The 24,219-nt window shown below is 37.9% G+C and overlaps 1 protein-coding gene across 16 annotated transcripts in view; it reads right to left on the minus strand.

Annotated features, from left to right (window-relative positions):
• Window positions 1-24,219, minus strand: part of GPC5 (glypican 5) — a 1,599,230-nt gene that overhangs the window by 647,851 nt on the left and 927,160 nt on the right. For 2 of the 16 annotated variants that reach the window (XM_017343551.3, XM_051850554.2), the window contains one exon: window positions 1-22,738. This exon is cut by the window's left edge and continues 13,112 nt beyond it. The exons of the other annotated variants lie outside the window; for them this stretch is intronic. In XM_017343551.3, the coding sequence (XP_017199040.2) occupies window positions 22,737-22,738 (2 nt within the window). In that variant the 3' untranslated portion in view covers window positions 1-22,736. The remainder of the gene's footprint in view (window positions 22,739-24,219) is intronic. 16 annotated transcript variants of the gene reach the window in all.

Raw genomic sequence — 24,219 nt, forward strand, 5'->3', positions numbered from 1 at the left:
ATGTAATCTGTAGAAGTGAAATTGACACGTCAAGATGGATGACTTGAGCAGCCCTTGTCTTGACTGTTGAGGAACAATTTGTTTTTATTTTTTTTCATAATATTTATTGAACTCTCAACAGAGTTAATCATATGTGTATAAAGTCAATTATGGATGGATCTCAGTAAAAAAATAAAAGGAGGAAGTTTGTAAATGTAAAGCTATATAGTTCTGCATACATTCCTAAAGACTTACTTTTAAGGGTACAATTTAAAAACTTGCAAGGGACCCCAAATCCCATTACATTGGGTAATAAAAATGCTATGTTAAGTGTTAAAGTGACCATATTAAGTGTTAAACTGAACAGATAGGATAAAGTGTTAAAGTGATCATATAAATAGGATCAAGTGTCTGGTAATAATAGAATTAAAAAAAGAGAGAATGTTTCACCATGGAAAGTGGTCCACACAGCAGACTCATAGAATGACAATTGCTTTAAGCACACTCTGACCTCAGAATCCACTCTTAAGGCTTCTTGGTCTGCCTGAAAAGCCCATAAGAGCATTTCAGACATGGAAAGCCAAGACACTATGGTAAAAAATGCTCTACATAAAGGATCTCTGTGAGTGAAACCACAGCGGAAAGAAGCAGCCAAAGGATATACTTTTCTCTAAAGGGAGGAGAGAACTTCTAATTTGCTTATGGCTTTGTCTAAATACTGAAGGAGTTTATGGACTCAAAAGGCTTCCATAGCCTCGGAAGCCCCTGTCAAGAGCCTCAGGTGGTCACTAACATCATACATAAGAGTGTTAATTGTTAAATTAACAATAGGAGTCACTGTGTACTAACTTCCCATGCAGGACCTCTGTCCTTAATGAGTTGTACTACAAGAGTTAACTGTAAGACTTGTTCTCAAATATTTTGTGTGTGCAAATTGTTGAAATCCTTACTTAGTACAGAGTTGGTGTTCTGTGTACAAAGTTAATTGAAAATGAATCTTAACATAGAATGGGACTGAGAAAGGGAGAGGGAGTGGGGGGAGTGCAGATATGATGGGAAGAATAGCTATATTCCTTAAGTTGTACTTATGAAATTTGTAATTATTAAATAAAAGGTTTCCTTGGGAAAAATAAAAAAAATGAGAAACCTTTTTTAATGAAAGTGTGTATTTCTCAAAAAATGTTATGCAAATATGCACAACTGTATGTTTTGTATGTAAGAATATATTTAAATAAGAATTATTTTCTCCCTGAAGCTATGAGCATTCCATCTAATTCTCATGCCGGATTAGTGTTTACTAACGGTATCCTCTCCTAAAATTTTTGTAAGGTTTAAAATGTTCTTCTGTCTTTATCACTTGATAACATTAAATACTCAAATTTGACTTACAGGTTTATCTTGGGTGCAAGTTATAGAAACTGATTTCAAATGACTAAATTAAAAGATAAGTTGTTGATTAATCCTGCCCACAACAATCTGGGCTGAGCGAGGTAGAAGCCAGGAACCCCGTATCCAATTCATGTTTCCCATGTGGGTGATAGGGAACCAAACACTTAAGCTGTGACTGCTCCCTCCCAGTGTGTACATTAGTATAAAACTGGATTAGAGCAGAACAGAGACTCAAATAAGTTACTTTGTATAGGATACAGGTGTCCCACGTGGTATCTTAACCACTGAACCAAACACCAGCCCTAGAAACTTTTTCTATATCAGAGCCGTGGCATCTTCCTTTGCAGCTTTATTTCAGGCAGGCTTATTTCACACAGAGGGTAGAAGGGCCATTAACAGCACCAGTCTTACAAACCGTAAGTTCAGCAACCTGGACAGATTTAAAAAACCCTCCTTTCCTATTAGACCAGCCATAATCCCAGGATGTTTTTCTGGCCTGGGTCACTTGCCTGTCCCTAAAGTAATCACTGTGGCTAGAGGAATAAAGTGCTCCCAAGCGTTTCCAAACTAAAAAGAGTGGATAAAATCACCCCTCCCTCTACTGCTTGGGTTGAGAGGGAGTGAGACAGATTGCTTGTCAGTGCAGCATTTAAGACTGTGGTCAGAGAGAAAACATTAGATGCCGAATATACAATTTTAAGCAGCAGTGGCAAGGACTGGTATTTGAAAAATGTTCATAACAAAGGTGATGTTGTCTTTATCCGTGCTGCTGTAATAAAATAACTTAGACTAAGTAATTAACAAATACAAGCAATTTGTTTCTCACAGCTGTGGAGGCTGGGAAATCCAAGATCCAAGTACTGACAGATTAATTGTCCTGTATTATTTATTTGAAAGAGAGAGAGAGAGAGAGAGAGAGAGAGAGAGAGAGAGAGAGAGAGAAAGGTCTTCCATCTGCTGGTTTACTCCCCAGATGGCTGCAACGGCCGGAGCTGTGCTGATCCGAAGCCAGGAGCTTCTTCCCGGTCTCCCACGTGGGTGCAGGGGCACAGGGACTTGGGCCATCTTCTGCTTTCCCAAGCCACAGCAGAGAGCTGGATCAGAAGAGGAGCAGCAGGAACTAGAACCAGCGCCCTTATGGGATGCTGGCACTTCAGGCCAGGGCTTTAACCCGCTGCACCACAGAGCCGGCCCCAGATTCAATGACTCTCAAGGGCTTAGTCTCTACATACAAGATGATCCTTCTCACTGCATTCTCACATGAAAGAAGGATTGGAAGAGCCCAGGCAGCTCCTAGAGGGAGACTTAAGGACTTTGTCACCTCCTGAGAGATCTTACTTTTTATTATCACTACATGAGGATGAAGTTTCAACACAAATTTTGGAAGCATATAAATATTCATATTGCAGCTAATGTGTCATAGAGTCAGACAATAAACTTATAATGATAATTAAGTCAGGAAGGTAAGCTTCTTTTAACTCTGTGATAAGAAGAAATGAATTTTATTCCAGGGCCAATGCTACATTTAAAGTCTAACTGGAAGTTTCATAGTCCATGTGTGCAGTTATGGACCACCACACCAAAAAGACTTGCTTCTGCAAGATATAACTGCGATTTTTTTAAATGGACAGTATGTGATGATCTGAAGATCTTTTATTCCCAAAACTGAAATAAAAAGTTTATGTTTTGGGAGCTGGCATTGTAGCAGAACAGGTTAAACCACAGCCTGTGAAGCCAGCATCCTTATGAATGCTGGTTCAAGACTTGGGTGCTGTGCTTCCTATCCAGCTCCCTGCTAATGCACCTGGGAAAGCAGCAGAAGATGCCCGAGTGCTTGGAACTCTGCCACCCATGTGGGATACCTGTATGGAGTTCCTGGTTTCTGACTTTGACCTGGCCTAGTGCTGGCCATTGCAACTATTTGGGGAGTACAACAGCAGATGGAAGATCTCTTTATTTGAAAGGCAGAATTATATATAAACAAATCTTTATTTCAAAAAGTCTTTTTTTTTATTTTGCCATAGGAATGCTAGATCTAGTAAAGTGACATCATTTTGTGAAAAGTTTTTTTTTTTAAGATTTATTTGAAGTCAGAAAGGAAATGACAAAGAGAAAGAGAGAATGAGAGAGGGAGGGAAAGACACAGTGAGGAAAGAGAGAGAGAGAGAGACAGAGAGACAGACAGATCCATCTTCCATCCATCTACAGGTTCATCCACCAGATGGCCACAACAAGCATGGCTGAATCAAGCCAAAGCCAGGAGCTTTTATCCAGGTCTTCCACATGAGTAGCAATGACCTACACACTTTGGCCATCCTCTGCTGCTTTTCCCAGGCCATTAGAGGGAACTGATACAGAAGTGGAGCAGCAGGGACTTAAAGAGGCACTCAAATGGGGTGCTGGCATCACAGGCCATGACTTTACCCAAAATGCCACAAAGCCAGGCCCAGTGAATAAGTTTTTAACTTCAAAAATCTAAATGAATTTAAAATTATTCCACTAAAACAAACTGAAAACTTTAATTACATAATGAACAAAAAACTAAAAAAGTAAAACTATCCATTTCTTATATATGTAGATATATTGGAGAAAAGATAAGGAAGTGGTTCTTTTAGATGATCTACTTAATACAAGAGGATGTAAAAGCATTCATAAAAAATGGAATTAAGGTATTGTAAATTTCCTATAAACTTTGGGTACCCTCCTCCCTTGTATCATAAAACTAAAGGAATAGAAAAGGTACAGTCAAATAATCAGGCTTATATGTATGAAATCAAATCACTGGCATGGAAATGCAGCCTAGAATAACATTGAAAGATAATAGAGCTTGGGGCCAGTGCTGTGGCATGGTGGGTATATGGGTGTGGGTTTGAGTCCCAGCTGCTCCACTTCTGATCCAGCTCTCTGCTGGCCTGGGAAAGCAGTGGAAGTTGGCCCAAGTCCTTGGGCCTCTGCACTTGAGTCGGAGACCTGGAAGAAGCTCCAGGCTTCGGATCAGCACAGGTCCAGCCACTGCGGCCACCTGCAGAGGACCAGCGGATGGAAGACATCTCTCTCTGTTTCTGCCTCGACCTGTGACTCTGCCTTTCAAATAAATAAATGACTATTAAAAATAAACTTATGTATACTATAAAGTAACATATTATATGAATGATTATATTCCCCTGGGATATTTAAATATAACAAGTTTTATTCATGATTTTTTTTTTGCTTGCCCTGATATCTTTTTGAAAAATAATCTGAGATTCACAGCATATTCTGAGACTAATTTCAAGAAGCGAGTTATATTTTTTGGTAATAAGAATACAGGCAAAGAAAGTAGTTGTATTTTTCACATATATATTATAATCTCTAAAGATCACAAACACCATGATGATTAGCATAATGATTATGCTAATAATGATGATTATTCCATAATGATTAGCAGAAAGAGTTAATGATAATTGTATGAATAATTACTGTATGATCTTAGGCCAAATAGTAATGTTCATAATAAACATTATTGAATGAAATCTGAACCTATGTAATAATAGCCCAAATTCATGAATCAGAAGACTTAAGATGTCAATACTCACCAACTTTATATTAATAAAAATATCAGATTTCTTTTTTTTGCAAAAATTGATGGTGATCTTACAAATTCACATGGAAATCCAAGAGACACAGAAAAGAGACTCTTGGGAAAAAAAGGTAGGAAGACTCATATTTTCTACTTTCAAAATTTACTACAAAGTCATTATATCCAAGACAGTGTGGTAATGGACATAAAGGTCAGTGGAATGGCTCTTGAGAGTCTAACTGAATCCTCACATTTAGTCTTCTGGTTATCAGAGTTGTTTAAAATAATTCACCGAGGAAAATAATCAACACTTTTTCAGTGAGAATGAAGAATGTTTTCTGTAAGAACACAAGAATGAAGTTGGATCTCCACCTTACACTACAAATTAAAATTTAATCAAAATGAATCAAAGACCTAATATAGGAACTAAAACAACACTTGCAGAAAAAAATATAGGCATCAACTTTTGTGATTTTAGATAAGGATTTTTTAAGTGAAACAGCAAAAGAAAGTTGTATTAATATAAAAATTGTTTCTCAAATGTCTCTCCTCAATTTTAAATGATCAACACAAGCCAATTTCACCCTGAGAATCTGATTTTTTTAAATCATAATCTAAAATATATATTATCACATATTCAAAAATTGTTTGCTTAAATGTATAAAAGATCTGTGTTGGCCAATTATTCACATTCTCAATATCTTGAGTCCCATGTATATGCAAAAATTAATAGCTGTGTGCTTTCATTTTTAATGTCTATTTAATTCTTAGATCCAGCCAAAGACCCCTAAGGGCGTAGGGAAAAACATATCCTTCTCCCCAGCAGTTTGTTTGTCCTAATTTAAAAATCTAGACGAGATTGTCTGCAAGCCTGCCAATTATTAAACTTCAACCCCTCACAGATGAACAAGTGTTTATATTGCTGTGACTCAAAGTTTCAAGTGCTTACTCTAATGTGAAATGTTCAGAAATCAATAAAATGACAGTATCACTTTAAATACTACAAAGTTTGCTAGATAAAGTGGAAGCTGTACTTTGTGTCAGCAATGAGTTTCATCTCTTGTGCATCTAATTTCATAATTAACTTTGTTGCCATAGGCTGGTTCACCATTTAAATATTCACATCTTATATTTTTCCATAGAACTGTGCTTTCACTACACTAAAAATAAATGAAGACCACGTGTAAAAGCATTTTGTAGCCAAAGAGGCAACAGACAATAATCTGGAGATAAACAGCCCAAAGATTACATGGAAGCTACAAAGAATGGCTGACATTTAGATATAACAGAAATGCTCAATTTGTTTCAAGCAATTTTTCTAAGAGCATCATTCACATATACGAAGAATTCTTCAGGTCAAATTGAAGATTCACTTGAAATCAGCTTCAACACTCTTGTCTAAAGGGTTGAAATTGTGTGGAAATGTTGATAACAACTTCAATTACAGATTTAATATGATCTGTTTAGATTAGAAAAGGTACACCCAACATATTACAGTCTGTTTGATAGAAAGAATGCATAGATTAAGTCCTTTAACCATAGGAAGCTTTCACTTCAGAAATATTTGTAAACCCACTAAAGTCTTTTGTGCTACATTTCAGGCTATAAATCCAGGATAAGTTTCTATAAATTTGATTTAACCTTCTACCCTGTTTAACACCTTCCTGTTGGAGTGAGGTGGACACTATGGGAAATGGTGGCTTGATCAGCATAGCCCTGACTGTTAATGAACAACTAAATACATTATCTCTCTTAGTAGTTTTTTTTATCTGTTCTACTTAATATGACTGGTTTAGATCTGTAATTGATGCACAGTTATTCTTAAGTGTTGAAAATTAACTGAAATGTGATCCCTGTTGAACATGGTGGTGGGAATGGGAGAGGGAAGAGATGTATAATTTGGGACATGCTCAGGCTGACTTGCCCCAAGTGGTGGAGTTGGAAGCATACCAGGGGATTCCAATTCAATCCCATCGAGGTGGCATGTACCAATGCCATCTCACTGTTCCAGGTGATCAGTTTCAGTTCACAGTTGGTCATGGTGAAGGAACTGGGAGTCAAAGGGAGCACATAGACAAGTCTAGTACCTGCTAACGCTAACTGATGGAGTAAATAAAGGGGAGAGTGATCCAACATGGGAAGTGAGATACTCAGCAGACTCATAGAATGGCAGATGTCCTAAATAGCACTCTGGCCTCAGAATCAGCCCTAAAGGCATTCGGAGCTGGCTGAAAAGCTCATGAGAGTATTTCAGGCATGGAAAGCCAAGACACTCTGGCAAAAGATCTCTGCGAGTGAGATCCCAGTGGAAAGAACAGGCCATCAAAGAAGGAGGTACCTTTCTCTGAAGGGAGGAGAGAACCTCCACTTTGACTATGAGCTTGTCTAAACAAGATAAGAATCGGAGAACTCAGAGGGCTTCCATAGCCTTGGAAACTCATGACTGGAGCATAGGGAGATTACTGATGCCATAGACAGGAGTGTCAATTGGTAAAGTCAACAACAGGAGTCACTGTGCACTTACTCCTCATGTAGGATCTCTATCCTTAATGTGCTGTACATTGAGATTTAATGCTATAACGAGTACTCAAACAGTATATTTCACTTTGTGTTTCTATGGGGGTGCAAACTGTTGAAATCCTTACTTAATGCATACTAAACTGATCCTCTGTAAAAAAAAAAAAAAAAAAAAAAAAAAAGAAATTATCAATTCCCAACTTGACTCTCACTGGGATTAAACATGACAATAGGTCTGATCTGATTTCATCATCATTTAAAAAAAATCATCTATTATTTTTCACTTTATGTTTCTGTGTGGAGCAAACTGTTGAAATCCATACTTAATGTATACTAAGCTGATCTTCTGTATATTAAGATAATCGAAAATGAATCTTGATGTGAATGGAAGGGGAGAGGGAGTGGGAAAGGGGAGGGTTGTGGGTGGGAGGGACGGTATGGGGGGAAAGCCATTGTAATCCATAAGTCGTACTTTGGAAATTTATATGCATTAAATAAAAGTTTAAAAAAAAAAAAAAAAAAGAAGATTATGAAGTTTAAAATGAAAATTTCAGAATTGTTACAAGGTAAATAGGATGGATCTGGTGTATTCATGAATTTCCACTATAAATAGAAATTCATGTAAATATAAATAGTAACAAATTATCGGTCAGACACCTAAGAAATACTGAAGATTCCAGCCAGCTTTAGATGGAAATTGTAACATTTCTTTACTCAACTTTTAGGATATTTGAATACTACATAAGTTTAGGAGTAATGGGCAATGGTAGCCTGTCTAAAAACTATATTTTCATTTGAATTAGACTTACTGCATAGAATTATTCCATCAACACACATGAATACTAGTTATATACGCTCCTCCACAGATAATACATTTTTGTAAAATTTGGCTATTTGATCACGCCAATAATACTTTTGAAAGAGATTAGACTTAATGAAAACCTTCTTGTTTTTTGTTATTCCTTTGTCAACTAAGGAGAAGCTTACCAACATAACACAGACTACCATATCAAATTCTTTTAGTAGTTTATAAGCATAGAAGTACTTACAGGAAATTTCACTTATTGCATTAAGAATAAAGTAGGTGCTAGAAATTTACTTTTCAGGAATTTGTTTTGTTTTGTGGTTCCCCGGCTCCACACCAATCAGGCAAAGTATAGAAGAATATATTTGTATGGCTTGTATATTTCTACTGATAGTTAAAACAGGAGATTAATGTTATTTTAATTCTAATCCCTTTGACCTCTTAATGATAGAGTTAAATTTATTTCAGAGGAAGTTAATTTCTGAGCGATGCTTTAGGGGGTCTCTGCATCTGCTAATGGACCAACAGGTGTCTCCCAATTAGGAGTAATTAGCACTTTTGTTGACTATATTGAATAGGGAACACTGGAAGAAACACTTAATGGCCATATAAATGATTATTTCACCCTTGGAATTTTCTTTGCCAACAAAGAGATAAAATGCACTGTGGAGAGGATGGAAAAGGGAAAATGGCTTTCATGTACATTTCCATAAATCAATCTTTCTCAGACTGATTTACTTATTTGAAAGCCAAAGCTACAAGAAGAGAAAAAGATGGATATAGATAAATTTTCCATCTACTATTTCAGTTACCAAATGGACACAACAGTCAGCTAGGTCTGGATCAGACTGAAGCTAGAAGCCAAGAATTCCATCCAGGTCTCCCACACTGGTGTCAAGGGCCCAAGTACTTCAGCCATCATCTGCTCTCTTCCCCGGAGCATCAGCAGGAAGATGGATTGGAAGCAGAGCAAGTGGGACTGGAACTAGCTCTCCAATATGGGATACCAGTGTTACAAGCAATGATTTAACCCAGTGCACACAATGCCAACCCCAAGGTAATATCTTTTAAAAGAGACAACACATTATATCAAATTATATATAATTTTATCTAGATTCCTATCTACAACAGCTACCCCTAACTAGTGGATTTGTGAGGGGCCAGCATTGCAGCACAGTAGTTTAAGCTGCCACCACACTGCATCCTATATGAACTACTTGACTTGTTCAAGTCCTGGCTACTTTGCTTCCAAACAAGCTCCTTTCTAATGAGCCTGAGAAGGCAGTGAAAAATGGTCCAAGTACTTGTGATCCTGGCACTCATGTGGGAGACTCAGAATACCAGAGTCCTGACTTCAGCCTGGCCCAGCCCCAGCCATTGCAGCCAACTGGGGCATGAACAAATCGTTGGAAGACCTCCCTCTCTGTTATCTGCCTTTCAAGTAAATATCTTTTAAAAATGTTAAATCATTTATATAGTTTAACACATAATCTCAGGAAAATCTTATAAGGTACACATTCATATTGTCATATTTACCCACAAGAAAGCTGACATTTGGAGAGAATTATATAGAATTAGCAAAATCACAACACTTGGCTATCCCATTGCAAAGGGCCTAGCTACCTCTCCATCCATTTTTTTATAATTATTTATATGAAATAGAAAGAGACAGAGAGATCAGCAATCTCCCCAAATGCTTGAAACATGCAGGACTAAGCCGGACTGAACTCATGCTATCACTTGTTGTTTCCCAGGGTGCCATTAGCAGAAGCTGGGTCAGAAATAGAGTAGCTGGGACTTGAACCAACCTCTGTGATATTGGATGCCAGCATTCCAAGTTGCAACTTGCACAAAGCATCTACAAAATCCTGCATTTTATTTCTTTTTAAAAGAAAATACTTATTTTCATTTTACTTGAAAGGCAGAGTAACTCAGAGAAAGACAGGTGTAGGACAGAGAGAAATCTTCCATCAACTGGTTCACTGCCCACATATCCACAACATCCATGGTTTGGCCAGGTCAAAGTCAGGAGCCAGAAACTTCATCCTGATCTCCTTCACGGGTGACAAGGGGCTCAAACACTTGGGCTATCTGCTGCCTTCCCAGATTCATTAGCTGGAAGTTAGATAAGAAGCAGAACAGCTGGGACTCAGATTGGTACTCTGATATGGGAAGCCAGCATCACATATGGCTGTGTCAACAACACCTATCCCCAGTATTCCCATGTTTTCAAGGGAAATCTTAAAGTTTTTTATACAGATTGAATTTCATAATGAGTTATACAGTCATAAGTTATGATTCTATAATGTTGATTATGGAAAAAGCTGCCTATATATATTATTTCATTAATTAAAGTGAGACTCTGCACCAATCACTGTACCAGTCCCTAAAAATACAGATTAAAATAGTCTCTGCTTCCAAGTGAAGGTATAACTGGCAGCATTTTTCTATAAAATTTGTGTTCATTTCTAATGATTTTTATTCACACTCAAGCTTATATTTCTTGGTCTTGATTTTACTATAGTCATGAAAAGATAATTGACTTTAGTGCATCATTAATAAACATAGTGCTTAAATTACTTTTAATCTTAAAGACAGACTGAAAAAATGAAACCAAAGATTGAAGGAATCTCAATATTAAAACTTAGCCGATGTCAAGCATATATGATTTTATTAAAAAAGTTATAAGAAATTGCTTCAGTGTTTTCAAAGATTTAAAATTTGCTCATAGTGTGTAACACTGATTGTCTCCTCTAATGACAAACATTATATCTAACTTGACTATCATCTTTATTTTTAAAATTCACCAATTACATTGTAGCTTCTGAATAACTAAAAAGTATTTAGCTTGCTAAGACTGTAATACTATTAACAGTTCAATGATATGAGGGCATTTTAAAATTTCTACTTTGTAAATAACATTAATTCAATTTATATGACTTTAGAAGTTGTCTTATCCTTACACTAGATTGTTCACATGAGACCACATCTGCCCTGTAACAAGTGATCTATTGAATAATGCAATTATTACATTTTCTTCCTTAGGCAAATACATTAAGGACAACTTAAATTATTTTTAAAATGTTTTATTGAATAATGTTCATATCTAAAGAGGGAAAAGCATATCAAAGGTAACTATAAGATTATATTTTAGTAACTGATTTAGTCCCATTTTGATTGATTTTCATATTTAAGATATAAAAGAGACTATTTTAGAAAGTGTCATATATCACCTAGGCTAACCTGCCATTAGAATTTATAAGAGTACTTAAAGGTCTTAAAGTAATTACTGAAAAATATCAATATGAAAATGTTTTATTATATATTTATACTCCTAAGTCTCTGAATACTTAAAGAGTCTCTTTTGGAACTTCAAAAAATTACAGTCAAATGTGGTTGATGCTGAATTATACTCAAGTAGCTGAAAATATGGCCAAGGTCAAAGCTCCTTGATATCACGAAGAGCTATCAATGAATAATAAACAAGAATCTCTTAACGGATTTTAGACCACACTGATTTTCCCACATTGCAGAAATTTATGCAACAATAACCTTCATTTCAGATTTTCATTCTCAGAAATTCAACTTAAAATATGCACTTAAAAATATTCAACTTAAAAACATTCACAATTGATATTTCATTAAGCATATGAAATATAGGTATTAGCAACATAAACTGAAGAATTTACATAAGACTAATAATTTTGCTGTTTCCCAACTAATAACCAAGTAAAAATTATATGTGTATTTTTGGAAAGACTAAACAAGAATGAATCATCTTTTCTCAATATAGTATTTTTAAATTGTCATGAATACAATTCACATAAGTAATTGTATAACCAATGACTTAATGATTTCTTGAAAAGCAATTTTAAGCTATTCATTTTACTCCTCACTTGCCTATTCCTTCTCTCTAAATTTTTATTTTAAAACCAGTTTAGGTAATTCTTCAGGAATTCATCTGTAATACACAAATATAGCATGTTGTTATTATCTAAATTATCACATTCAGATATTGTGCCTGACTCCCTGCTGTGATAGGTAAGGATTCCGCTTTCTTGAGCCTACTTCTTGAACATTTCCCCACCCTCAGAACCTCAAAAGTTGCAGTAAGCCCAGAGGTTACCTTTTCATGACTATAAAAGTACTTCTGTTCACTGCTGAGCAAGACAATACATTATTTTCTTTCTTGTACAAATTTGTTTTGTGGTCTAATTATTTTGAAGTTTGTTTCTTCAGTATATTACTATATGTTTATACACACGTATATATATGTAAATTGTGTGTGTGTGTGTACATATCTCCAATGCTTAACCAAAATCATCCAAATCATCATTCAACAGATGGGTGAATGTTATTTCCCCTGGCTGTCTCCACTATGCTGACTTCAGCATACTTCTGTCTGTGTGGTGATCCTTGAACACTGCAACTCTCATCCTGGGAATCTGCTCAGTTGTTTGCCAATGACGCAGGCAGGTTTGTCTCTCCACTGATGCAGTTCTTTTGCTGATGCATATCCTCCAGTAGGTTCTCATGAAAAACAATTTTTTAAAAAATGATCATTTTCTTTCTTCAAAAGGTAGTTACAGAAAGAGACAGATCTTCCCTCTGCTGATTCACACCCCCAAATGACCACATCTGCTGGGTCTAGACCAGGCCTAAGTCAGGAGCCTGGAACCCCACCACAGTCTCCCACATTGGTGGTAGCAGGGTCCCAACTACTTGGGCCGAATTTCAAGGTGCAATAGCAGGGAGCTTGATCAGAAGTGGAGCAGCCAGGGCTAGAAGCAGCACATTACTCTTGAGAATTATTCTAACTCTCTGGGGGGCATAATTACTTAACTACAGGTAGCTCTGGTGGTTGGGGTTTGTTGGTGGTGGTTTAAGGCTGATGGTAGGTAAGTGAGAAGCAACAAAGGAACCGGGGGACAGAGTTTGATTGATGGAAATGAACTCACTGTACCAAAGACTCGTTCTTTTTAAATGCTCTGGGATTTCCATCTCCAGCATCTCTTGTTTAGCTCTTCCACAGAGAGACCAAACGCCTATTGCATTTCAGAAAAACACAGAAGGAGTAAGAGAAAAGGAAGTATTTGCCTGATTATTCAAAACTGAGAAGGGGACCTAGATTTCTAACTTGCAACAATTTCCACAGTTTGTAGGTTTCCTAGGACAGTATAAGTTCAGGGCCTTCCTATGACCTCCATCTATGTATAGTTGTGATACCATCACCACTCAAACTCTTGTAGCTCTATCTTTGCTTCCATTGCTTTGTTAGTCCCAATAGTTTTATTGGAAGATTTCTTAAATTTATGTATACAAGATCATGTCATCTGTGAAAAGAGATAGCTTTACTTCTTTCCAATCTGTAGGGCTTCTGCTTTTTGCTTTCTTGCCTAATTGTTCTAGCCAGAGATTTCAGCACAATACTGAATGGAAGTAGTGAGAGAGGACACCCTTTTTCCATTCTTTAACTTAAGAATGCTTTCACTCTTTCTCCATGAATTTTGGTGTTGGCTGGCTTCCTTTGCATTTTGCAGCTCACACTTGTCAACATCTTGCTGTCATTTTAGGAAGGAGAGTGATAAAATTGCATTTGTCCAATATTCATAATGATTCCAAGGTTGTAAATTTATATTTAATCAAGCAAGTAAACATAGAAAGGATGGTATCTGAAATTTTCTAACATAGAGTGGCTAACTCCGGAACACTTAATCTCTCTTCTCTAATATACTCACTAGATGGTTATTTTATGTCAAAGTTTAAATTAGAATGGGCTTAAAATGCAATGGTATTATGGTCAGGGGGTTAACCCACCACGTGGAACTCCCACTCCCTTATCACTGTGCTGGATCCAGTATGAGGATTCTGTTTCCAATCCAGCCTCCTCCATGTGCATCTTGGGAGGTGGTGGATGATGGTTCAAGGGCTGGGGCATCTGTCACCCACGTGGGAGATACAAATGGAGTTCTGGGATCCTGGCTTTGGCCTGGCCTGTGTCTGGCTATTGCAGGCATTTGGGATCATAAACCAGTCAATGGAAAATTCTCTCTCCCCTTTCCTCTGTCACTTTCAAGTAGATGAAAAATAAACAATTTTAAAAATGCCATGATGATTTTCAATTTTTCTCCAGCTTTGAAATTGTATCCAATGAAATCTAACTTTTTACTAAGGTCTCATAGTTACCAGTCAAGTTTTAAAAGAATTTTAGCAATAACAAAAAGAAAAAAAAACAACAGTGGGGAACCATGAAACTGAGCCTTTGGGACAGTTTATGAGGCCATTTTTGGGGGAAGAATTTAAGACTGAGGATAGAATAATTCCTGAAGAAAAATAAACTAATTTAATAGTTCATATTAAGATACATGTACACACATCCATATACATTTGAAGTCATAATTCAATTTTCTGGAGTAATTTTTTATTCCCTTTTATATATATCCAGAAAACACATGGCAAAAGTTCATGTATTTTACTCAGGTCAATTAATCAAAGTTATTAGGTTACACTAATCATTTACAGAACACTAAAACTGTTTAAAATTTAACAACTGCTATAGTTTTAAGACTTCCTCTGATATTCTAAATCCGATTTTTATATAGTTCCAGAGATCAGATGGCAGTGATGAAGCAACACATACTTTAATGACATTCTCTTATCAAAATCACTTAATGTGGTATTGATTTGTGCAGAGCATAGGCAGCTATTGGTAGAATGACAAAAAATTCTCTACATTCAAATAACTTAAAATGAAGTAAGAGAGAGGCAATGTGCACACACAGATATAATGTAGATTGATTCCTGCCAAACCAAACAAAATTATAGAGACAGTAAAAATGAGAGGACTCGAAAGCCATTTCCAGGAATAAAAGATTGAGAATGTCAGGGACCCTCGTGGGGAAGGGTGTTGTCCAGGACCCCCCCATATAATTAGAAGATGAGAGGTGGTCTGGGGCTAGGCAACAATGTCAGTGAAAGTGTAGAACTTGAGAGTGAAACTGACCAGACAGGTGCCTCTGAATACTAGAGTCAGGTTCCCCAAGACTACCTCAAGATTTGGCGATTTGTTGTCAGGTTCATAGGGCTCAGCATAAAGTTGCACCCAAGGAGATGATTTATTACAAACAAAAAGATAAACAGGCAAATCAGTAGGAAAGGGCATGCAGTGAAGTCTGTAAGATACCAGGCATAAACTCCTAAGATTCCTCTGCCGGGAGAGCCATGAGGATATGCTTAACACTCCCACCAGTGCACTTGCTGCAACATAAGCGAAATACTAACTGCGAGGACTCCTGTCTCAGCCTGTGAGACCAAGATTTTTACTGTGGATCCGTCACCTATACACACCCCAAGTCCAGATTTCCAGGACAAAAAGAAGTATTTAACACAAATCCAATTGTTTGCACAAGAGTTCAAGGTGAAGGAGATACTTATTTTTGGGAATGGTGGGAACCCTCTTGAAATTCAAGTTATCAGGATCCAGTTAAAGGCCAACCTTGCAAGCAGCCCTTTCTAAGGAAGGAAAGGTCAGTCCTGCTGTGTCAATTCTCTTCTGCACAATTAGTGACCACAACACAGTTTGGGAAAAGTCTCATTGACAGAGGGCCCAGCATTTCTGGAAGCATTAGTCCTATGAATCTAGCATGATACCTCTTGGAAAAACTGACAAAGTTTCTCTGTCAAAAGAGAATTACATAAAAGTTTATTAATCTCCAGAGTTCTATGGAGAAAATGGAATAGAGAAGTCTTGATTCAACAATAACATAGATAAAATTATGATCGCATGACCAGTATATTATGTAAAGTTTTGTTTAAGATTTACTTATGTGAAATTATTTGAAAGGTACAGTTAGAGAGAGATAGAGATCTTCTATCTTTGGACTTACTCCCCAAATGGCAGCAGCAGCCAGGCCTGGGCTAGACCAAAGTCAGGAGCCAGGACCCTCTTCTGGATCTCCCAAGTGGATGCAGGGCCCAAGCACTTGGGTCATCTTCGGCTGATTTCCCAGGCACATTAGCAGGGAGCTGAATTGGATGTAGAGCAGCCGGAACTCAAACCAGTGCACATATGGTATGTCGGTGACTTTATACACTATGGCACAATGCCAGCCTCCGCAAAGGAATTGTTTCATTAGTTTTTCTTTTATAATGCACAAAATTTCCATATAAGATTTAGGGTTTTCTTTAAATAGTAACTAAGTTATCATAGCCTTTCATTTATGCATTTGTTTTGCTTCAGATATGAAAACAATTTTTAATGTAAAAAAGGTTCAGATTTACAAAATTCAGACATGTATATGTTTGTGTACTGGGTGCTTTTTCCAGTATGTCATAAATTGCTTTACTAAGACATTTGACTTCACTGGTTTATTTCTTTTCATACTCTTGGAATAAGAATTCAACTGTAAGTTTCATACAAAATGCTTCTTAGCAGTAAGGCCAAGCTGAAGCCGAAATGCCTTTTATGTTTGTTTACTAACGAAGGTCTTATTGTTTTTGCTGTTTCTTGTCCTACAATATGTGGATCTTTTGTATACCACATGTGTGGTATAACAAAGCTAGTTTCCCACAAACTTATCCTTTGAATCCAGTTTTTACCACCATCTAGGGTCATAATTCTATGGAGTAAAGTATCTAAGCATTGTGAGGAAAAAAGACATCAATGATGTTTCATCTTTTTATTTATGCTTATAACTTAAAATATGTTTTCTATCATTGTGACTGAATAAATGACACCTCAGACCATAGAACTGCTGTCTTTTACAAACAAACGGTGAGTGAGGTAAACTATAAAAGAAATACAGAATTTATTTCCCTAAATTGCTAGTTACAAATTGTTCTGCTGATAGGAGGCTGCTGAAGATTTTAAGCATGAAGTTCTTTTATTGTTGCTATTAGAAAAACACAACTATAAATGAAAGGTTGACGCCTGATATAAGAAGTTTACTTTATAAACCATAACAGGGTGGGAATAAATTTGTCTAAAATTACAATATTACAAGGGTGTAACTAACATGATTATTTCCATGTGTTGAATATCAGAAGTAGTTCAGTTTACTAAATCCAACTTTTCTAAAAAAAGAATTGTTTTGAGGTCAAGCATAAACTCTCATTTGTGTTATTAACCTTCATCTTAAAATTGACATCTCTTTAGCTTCAGCAATGGATACTAATTGTCAAATTTCCTATAAGTTATCTTTCTAGAACGAGGAGAAAATGTGGGTTGAAGAAAATATATATTCAGAATTACAATCCTAAGAATCTACAAATAATATCCCATATTTTCAAATAAGCCCAAAACAAGTTTGTGTATGAAATATGAAAATATATTCTACATCCCAGTACCTAGTACACACTGGTACCAAGTTGTGTTTTTGTTGAAAATGCTAATTTTTTAATAAATATGCCAAGCATATAACATTTGAGTACTAGATTCAAAGTATTAGCTATCAATACTATTGATATTTGAAATTCCACAAGAATCAGGGAACAGTTAAAAATTCTTAAGTTGGAAAATGTTCTCTGTAGTAAGAGAACAGGGAATAACTATGGAAAAATACCAAAAATAAAGGCTGATAAATTAAACATTCCTGACAAATCTGAAAGTTGTCATTAAAGAAATGAAAGTACTGGAAGAAACTGTTTTGTCGGTGTAAACCAGATTCCTTCCAAATTTCCCTTTAATGTTTCTAGTAGTGTTGAATTAGCATTTTCATCCTTAAGCATCTGTTGTTTCTGCTTCACAGTGTTTTCTTCTCTTAATTTACTGTAATTAAACTTCTTCTCTAATTATTTCTATCAAGTTTCAGTTTATGAGCATCTCTGTATTTAATCAACATCAAATGCTTCAAATAAATAGCACAATCACTCAATTGTAAAAAAAGAAATTTAAGGCATCATTTATAATTAGTTATCTAGTGTTATCACTGCTTCCCATCTTCCTATACTAAGCCAGTGAGCTCAGTGATGATGATGGTCTGGCATCCTGAGCTCACCTCTCATGTATAGAGATTATAGAATTGATTGGTGATACCACAGGAAGATAACCAGTTTGCCATCACACAAAGATAGTGCTGCTTCACTGCACAGATTGGTTTTGGGAAAACAAAAGGAGATAAAATTCCTACCAGCTAAAGGTCAAGAATCCCACTTGTTTATACCCAACACTCAAATAGCATTCAATTCATAAAATGCTTCCATTTAACCACTATTTAAACTAATGCTAACAAGACAGTGAAAAGCTCATTATGGTGTTCAGAATTATAATTTAAATGCACATGTCACTTTCTCTAGGGAACTTAAGGAACTATTTCTCATTAACAGGACTGTAAGTGTTCTTCAGTCTATCAAGACATGGGTGGGAAGTCTGTGAGCTGGACTGTAGTGGCAACAGTTTATAATGGAAGGCAAGTTTCATTGTGTTTTACTGAAAGGAGTAGGAATAATATATGGATACTGTTAGTATATGCTATACAACAATGAGAATAGGTTTAATTCTGGGTCTCATGTGTACAACATGATACTATAGAACATGAGGTGTGAAATTGGCCTGAAGAGTCATGTCAAATGTCTACTCTAATGGGAACAACATGAGAGTGTAGGATCTCAGGGAGGGAAAGTGGCTAAAATGTGAAACATAGGATAATCTGATAAATCTCTGAATCCCGCCTCTACAATTCCATTAAGTCTACATTAGGGAATCCATCAAAGGCCCAGCTAGCGTCTGACAACACTGATTTCTGAAAAGGAGAGATCTTGCTTTATTCATCTTTATAGTGATACCTCTTAGGATCAATACCTTATCCCACATAGACAAAAATGATTAAAAGTTGTAAGAAAGTACAGCACATTCTCAGGAAAAAAAAAAAAAAAACACAAACAAACCCAGTCTGTGATATAGAATAGTTCTGAGAAATATAAGGTGGTATTCCACCTTAGGGCAGTCATAAAATTAAGTATTTCTCCATGATGTACATACTGCTTAGCTCAAGAGCAGTGATTTTTGACTAACAAGTCCTCTGAGACAGACTGGCAGAACTTAAATCTCCATTTTGTCTCTTGCCTCCCTCAGTCATTAACCAGAGAGCACCCTGCACCATTAGTGCAGGAGGCTGGGCATTGTCCATGCAAACAAACTGAACCACAAAGGCTCTGATCTGGGGTGTACAACTCCTCGGCCAGAAATGCCAGAATATGAACCAAGAACACTGGGTTTTTAGGGTCCCATTTTAAAATATAAATACATGTGTTACCAGACAAAGAAAAGTCATTAAGACAAATGATAGAAACCCAAAGTTCGTTCTACCAAAAAGGAATTAAGTGGAAAACAAGCAATATGTGAATTGAATAATCCTCCTTTAAAATTAATCTTAAGACAGAAATCCTGGAAAAGAAATGAATAACATAGAAAAAATATCCTTTTCTAACCATCCTACTTAAAAGCATGATCTCTAAGCTAGTCTTCTCTAATAAACTGAAAATTGTGATTTGTAGTCCTTGTCCTGCTCAAAGTTATTTTCACTCCTGATTTTAACTTAATAGATTTTACCCCAAATCTACAGAAGATACCGAGTTCTGAACAGACTCCATACTTGCTGATGTCAGAGATTTGTTAAGTATGAAAAATAAAATACAAGGTTGTTTCAGATTATTTTTCCTTAAGCACTTGACTCATAAAAAAAAGCATAAGCCCCATAAGTATGGTTTTTTTTTTCTTAACTTTTTCACTGTTAGTTCTCTAGTACTTACATGCATGGTTATATAAAAAAAGTGGAAGTGCCTAGTAAATATTTATCAAATGAATTAAAATGAATTAATAGAAAAATACTATCAAATTGTTAATTTGTGTAATCATAGAAATGTAAATGCTAATTAAAAATTGTTATGACTATAGCACATTGATATGGAGAGAGAAGGTACAAAGTATGCACCTGGGAATATGGTAAGAGATCTAATACCCAGTCTAATGTAGGAAGGGATAGGGGCTAGGGTAGGGGAGCTGAAGGTACCAGCAAGATACCAGCCCCCACTCCATGTGTAATTCTATCCTCCTACTTGTCAATCAAAATGTCCCCTTGAGCTCCAGGCCACTGGGAAGAGAGGCTTCAAGTCAGATGTGGGAATCCCAGTGGAACTGGGAGCCGGTTCCATGCTTACTGGAAGGTTGGACGTGTGCACACAGAGAGGCCAGCCCTACTTGCTGTCTGTGCAATGGCAGCCCAGGCCCCTACAGTGAACAGAAAATCTGGAGTTTTAATCCGGGGTCTGTACCCCAAATTCCAAAGGATGGCTTTGCTTTGTTTTTAAAGAAAGGAGAGAGAGGTGTGGTTCCTCAGGAGCACGTGTTCTGCAGCCCTTTCCTTTTTTCCCTTGCTCAGCTCATTCTGAGGAAGAAACCTGGACGGTATTGGGGTTGTGAAGATCATCTCTGCACTCAACAGTTTACAGAAATAAATGGTTTACTAAAAAAAAATGCCTCCTTTACCAGGAAGCCCCTGTTTCACCCAGGACCTGGGGGAAAGGTGCCAAGTAAGTATGTACATAATATTCCATGTGGAATTTTATGGAGGTCCCAGGAACCGGCCATGTCTGTAGAGGCAACCCATACCACTTCATAAAAAGGAGGTTCTGGGAGGTGCTCTCTTCCTCCAGAGACCACGACTGGAGGAGGTGCTGGGATGTTCTGTTCTACCTCTCCCACCCCCTTATCCTCCTGGTCCCACTGCCCACCCATAATGGGTATCTCTGGGGATGGGTGGAGGGTACATGTATGTATATGTGTAGTCACTTTCTCACCTTTTACATAAAACTTTCACTTTGTGCACCTGATACGTTTCCTGTACTTAGTAAGTATCCCTAGGTATAAGGCAAGACCTGGTATAAAAATTAAACCTCTTCCCCCACAACAAAGGCAGTACAAATGCAAATAATGGGAAAACCCAGAAACAATGATTTCAGATACCCATTAGCTTACGTGTATAAGAGAGGGCTGAATGAAATAGAAATTTTGGAATAAAGTGGGCATTTTTATGGAGTAGGAGGAGGAAAAATGTAGAAGCAAGCCTTGAAAGCCAGTCAACAAGTACACATCAAAAGTATAAGCTTATTAGGTGGGTTCCAGCCCTGTCTTGGGGGCAGCTTAGGGGAATTTCCCTAGCTTTTCTCCAAGAGGGCTTTAAGATTTTTTTTATTTGAAAGTCAGTTTCAGTGAGAGAGAGAGGGAGAGGCAGGGAGAGAGATCTTCCATCTGCTGATTTACTCTCCAAAATGGCCACAATGTCTGGGCTGGGCCAAAGCCAGGAGCTTCATCTGACTCTCCCACACGGGTACAGGGGCACAAGCACGTGAGCCACCTTCTGTTGCTTTCCCAGGTGCATCAGCAGGAAACTGGATGGGTAGTGGATCAGCTTGGACTCTAAACAGTGCCTGTATGGGATTGAAATCAGACATGACCCCCTAAAATTTATACAAAAATGTGGCCCTTAATATTCCCAAGAAGTGCTATCTGGGATGCCACATGTCCTATTGGAATTTGGAGTGCCATATGATTTCACCATATGCTTACTAATAAACCCCCTTACTAAGCCCAAGAGGGTTCTTGCCTAATATTTAGAAGAATTCTAAATACCGGCACAGATAAACGAGGCAGCATGGTACGTTTTAAGCTTTTATTTAGTGCGAGAGGTATCTAGGAAAGTGAAGGTTTTAGTTCAGGTTGCAGAGAGGGGAAAGTCTGGAAACTAGGGTAACGTCCATACCAAGCAGTGAGCAGGCCAAAAGCCACGTGCAGCAAGTGCCTTGAGCCGCTATCCATTGCTTATCACTGGCAGCAAAGCAGAGGCAGAGAGTACCTCTTGCAACATTCCCTGCCTTTTATATATTTTCCACAGGGGAGTGGCTTGTGGGCAGGTGGGCACTCAGGTATGGTCAGGTAGAGCCTGATGTCACATGGGGGCATGGTGGGGGTATCCAGTAGGGTGTAAGGTCACACAGGGGCATGGCAAAGGTGTAGTCTTCCAGCTCACAAATCTAATCACTTTTAGCCTATATGCCTGCCTACTTCAGGATGCCATCATTGCAGTGGCTTTACCTACTATGTCAGGATGCCTGCCATCAAGGGGGCTCTTAGGTCCAATAACACTGTGCTGGTAAAGTCCTGGGGGGAATTTCAGGGATTCCACCACCAGAAATCCCTCCCTCCAGCAGTATCCTAGAAGTGGGACAGAGGAAGAGAAATGGAGGGCCCATACCCACAGCCATGAAAACTCCATCCTGAATACAGACTGTCTTTTACTGAGTTGCCCAGTCTGTAAGGTGTACTACCTTCATCGTTAGTCTGAGTGCAGATTGGGTGCTCAGCTCTTCCAAGATGTCTGCTTGGTCTATCAGGTGTGTTTGTCTTCATTAAAGTTTGCTACTCCACTTATCACTTCTGTCTCATGTCTAAATTCCTTCTTGGGCGAAGACAAGAGCCTCTGATCAGCCATCTCCTGTAAAAGTATTTTAAGGCTAGTTATTTTAAAATCAGGAGGTGAAACCGGTGGGGGAGCGATGTGGAGGAGGAGAGCAGACAGAAACTCTTGAAAGAGAAGGATTGTGCCTCTGATCTAGAAAAATGGCACAGTAGGGGAGGGACAAAATGTAGCAACCTCTTTATTGAGGATGGCTCTGAGGGTGAGAGCCAAATCCCAGATCAACACAGTGAAGAACACACACTGGAAGAAATAAGCCATTTCTCACTGGAATGTTGGGATGAGTAAGAGTCATGGAAATGAAAAGACCTTAAATTTACTATGAGTGAACTTCCTTTACAGGGAGCCGGAGGATCACATAATTTTACTGCAGACTTCTATGTTTGTAAGGTTAGAGTTAATTTCTATTTCTAGGTTCTGCCCCAAGCCCCTAATCCTGAACACAAACAAAATCAACAAATCTTTTTAGTGTTCTTGGGAGATTTGTCTAAGGATTGCCTTCTACATGCTAGTTTTATCCATTAACTTGTAGATGAAGTGGTTTCAGCTGTTTTGTGTGAATCAATCGCCCAGGATAGGGCTTGGTCTACAATGGCAGCCAACTGCATTGGAAAAATGTTTGCTAATTTTTATTATGGAAATGTGAGTTCTTATACAGCATGAAACTTTTTTCAGTGTGGCCAACCAGGATTTTACAATCCTTTATGGTGATGAACATAAAACATATTCAACACTGAACTGGTGAGGAAGCAAAGGGGATGACCTGGGTAAATGATGTGGAAACTCCCTGGGGCATATTGGTGCATTTCTGGCTTTAAAAACCTCATCATAAAGTGAAAAGGAAAATAAACTATTAAATATTATAAAGTTATGGAAACTTCTAGAAATATTCAATGAAACATCACTTGACCATATTGAAAATATGAACAGAGGCCAGCACCGTGGCTCACTTGGCTAATCCTCTGACTGCAATGCCAGCACCCTAGGTTCTAGTTCTGGTCGAGGCGCCAGATTCTGTCCCGGTTGTTCCTCTTCCAGTCCAGCTCTCTGCTGTGGCCCGGGAAGGTGGCAGAGGATGGCCCCGGTGCTTAGGTCTCTGCACCAGCATGGGAGACCAGGAGAAAGCACCCGGCTCCTGGCTTTGGATCCGCACAGCGCTGGCCATGGTGACCATTAGGGGAGTGAACCAACAGAAGGAAGACCTTTCTCTCTGTCTCTCTCTTGCTGTCTAACTCTGCCTGTCAAAAAAATAAATTAAAAAAAAAATGAACAGAATCTAGATGGATATGAAGAGAAATAGTAGCGGCCGGCGCCGTGGCTCAATAGGTTAATCCTCCGCCTTGCAGCGCTGGCACACAGGGTTCTAGTCCCGGTCGGAGTGCCGGATTCTGTCCCAGTTGCTCCTCTTCCAGGCCAGCTCTCTGCTATGGCCTGGGAGTGCAGTGGAGGATGGCCCAAGTGCTTGGGCCCTGCACCCCATGGGAGACCAGGAGAAGCAC

The sequence above is a fragment of the Oryctolagus cuniculus genome, chromosome 9 (assembly GCF_964237555.1).
Source record: "Oryctolagus cuniculus chromosome 9, mOryCun1.1, whole genome shotgun sequence".
Taxonomy (NCBI): Eukaryota; Metazoa; Chordata; class Mammalia; order Lagomorpha; family Leporidae; genus Oryctolagus; species Oryctolagus cuniculus.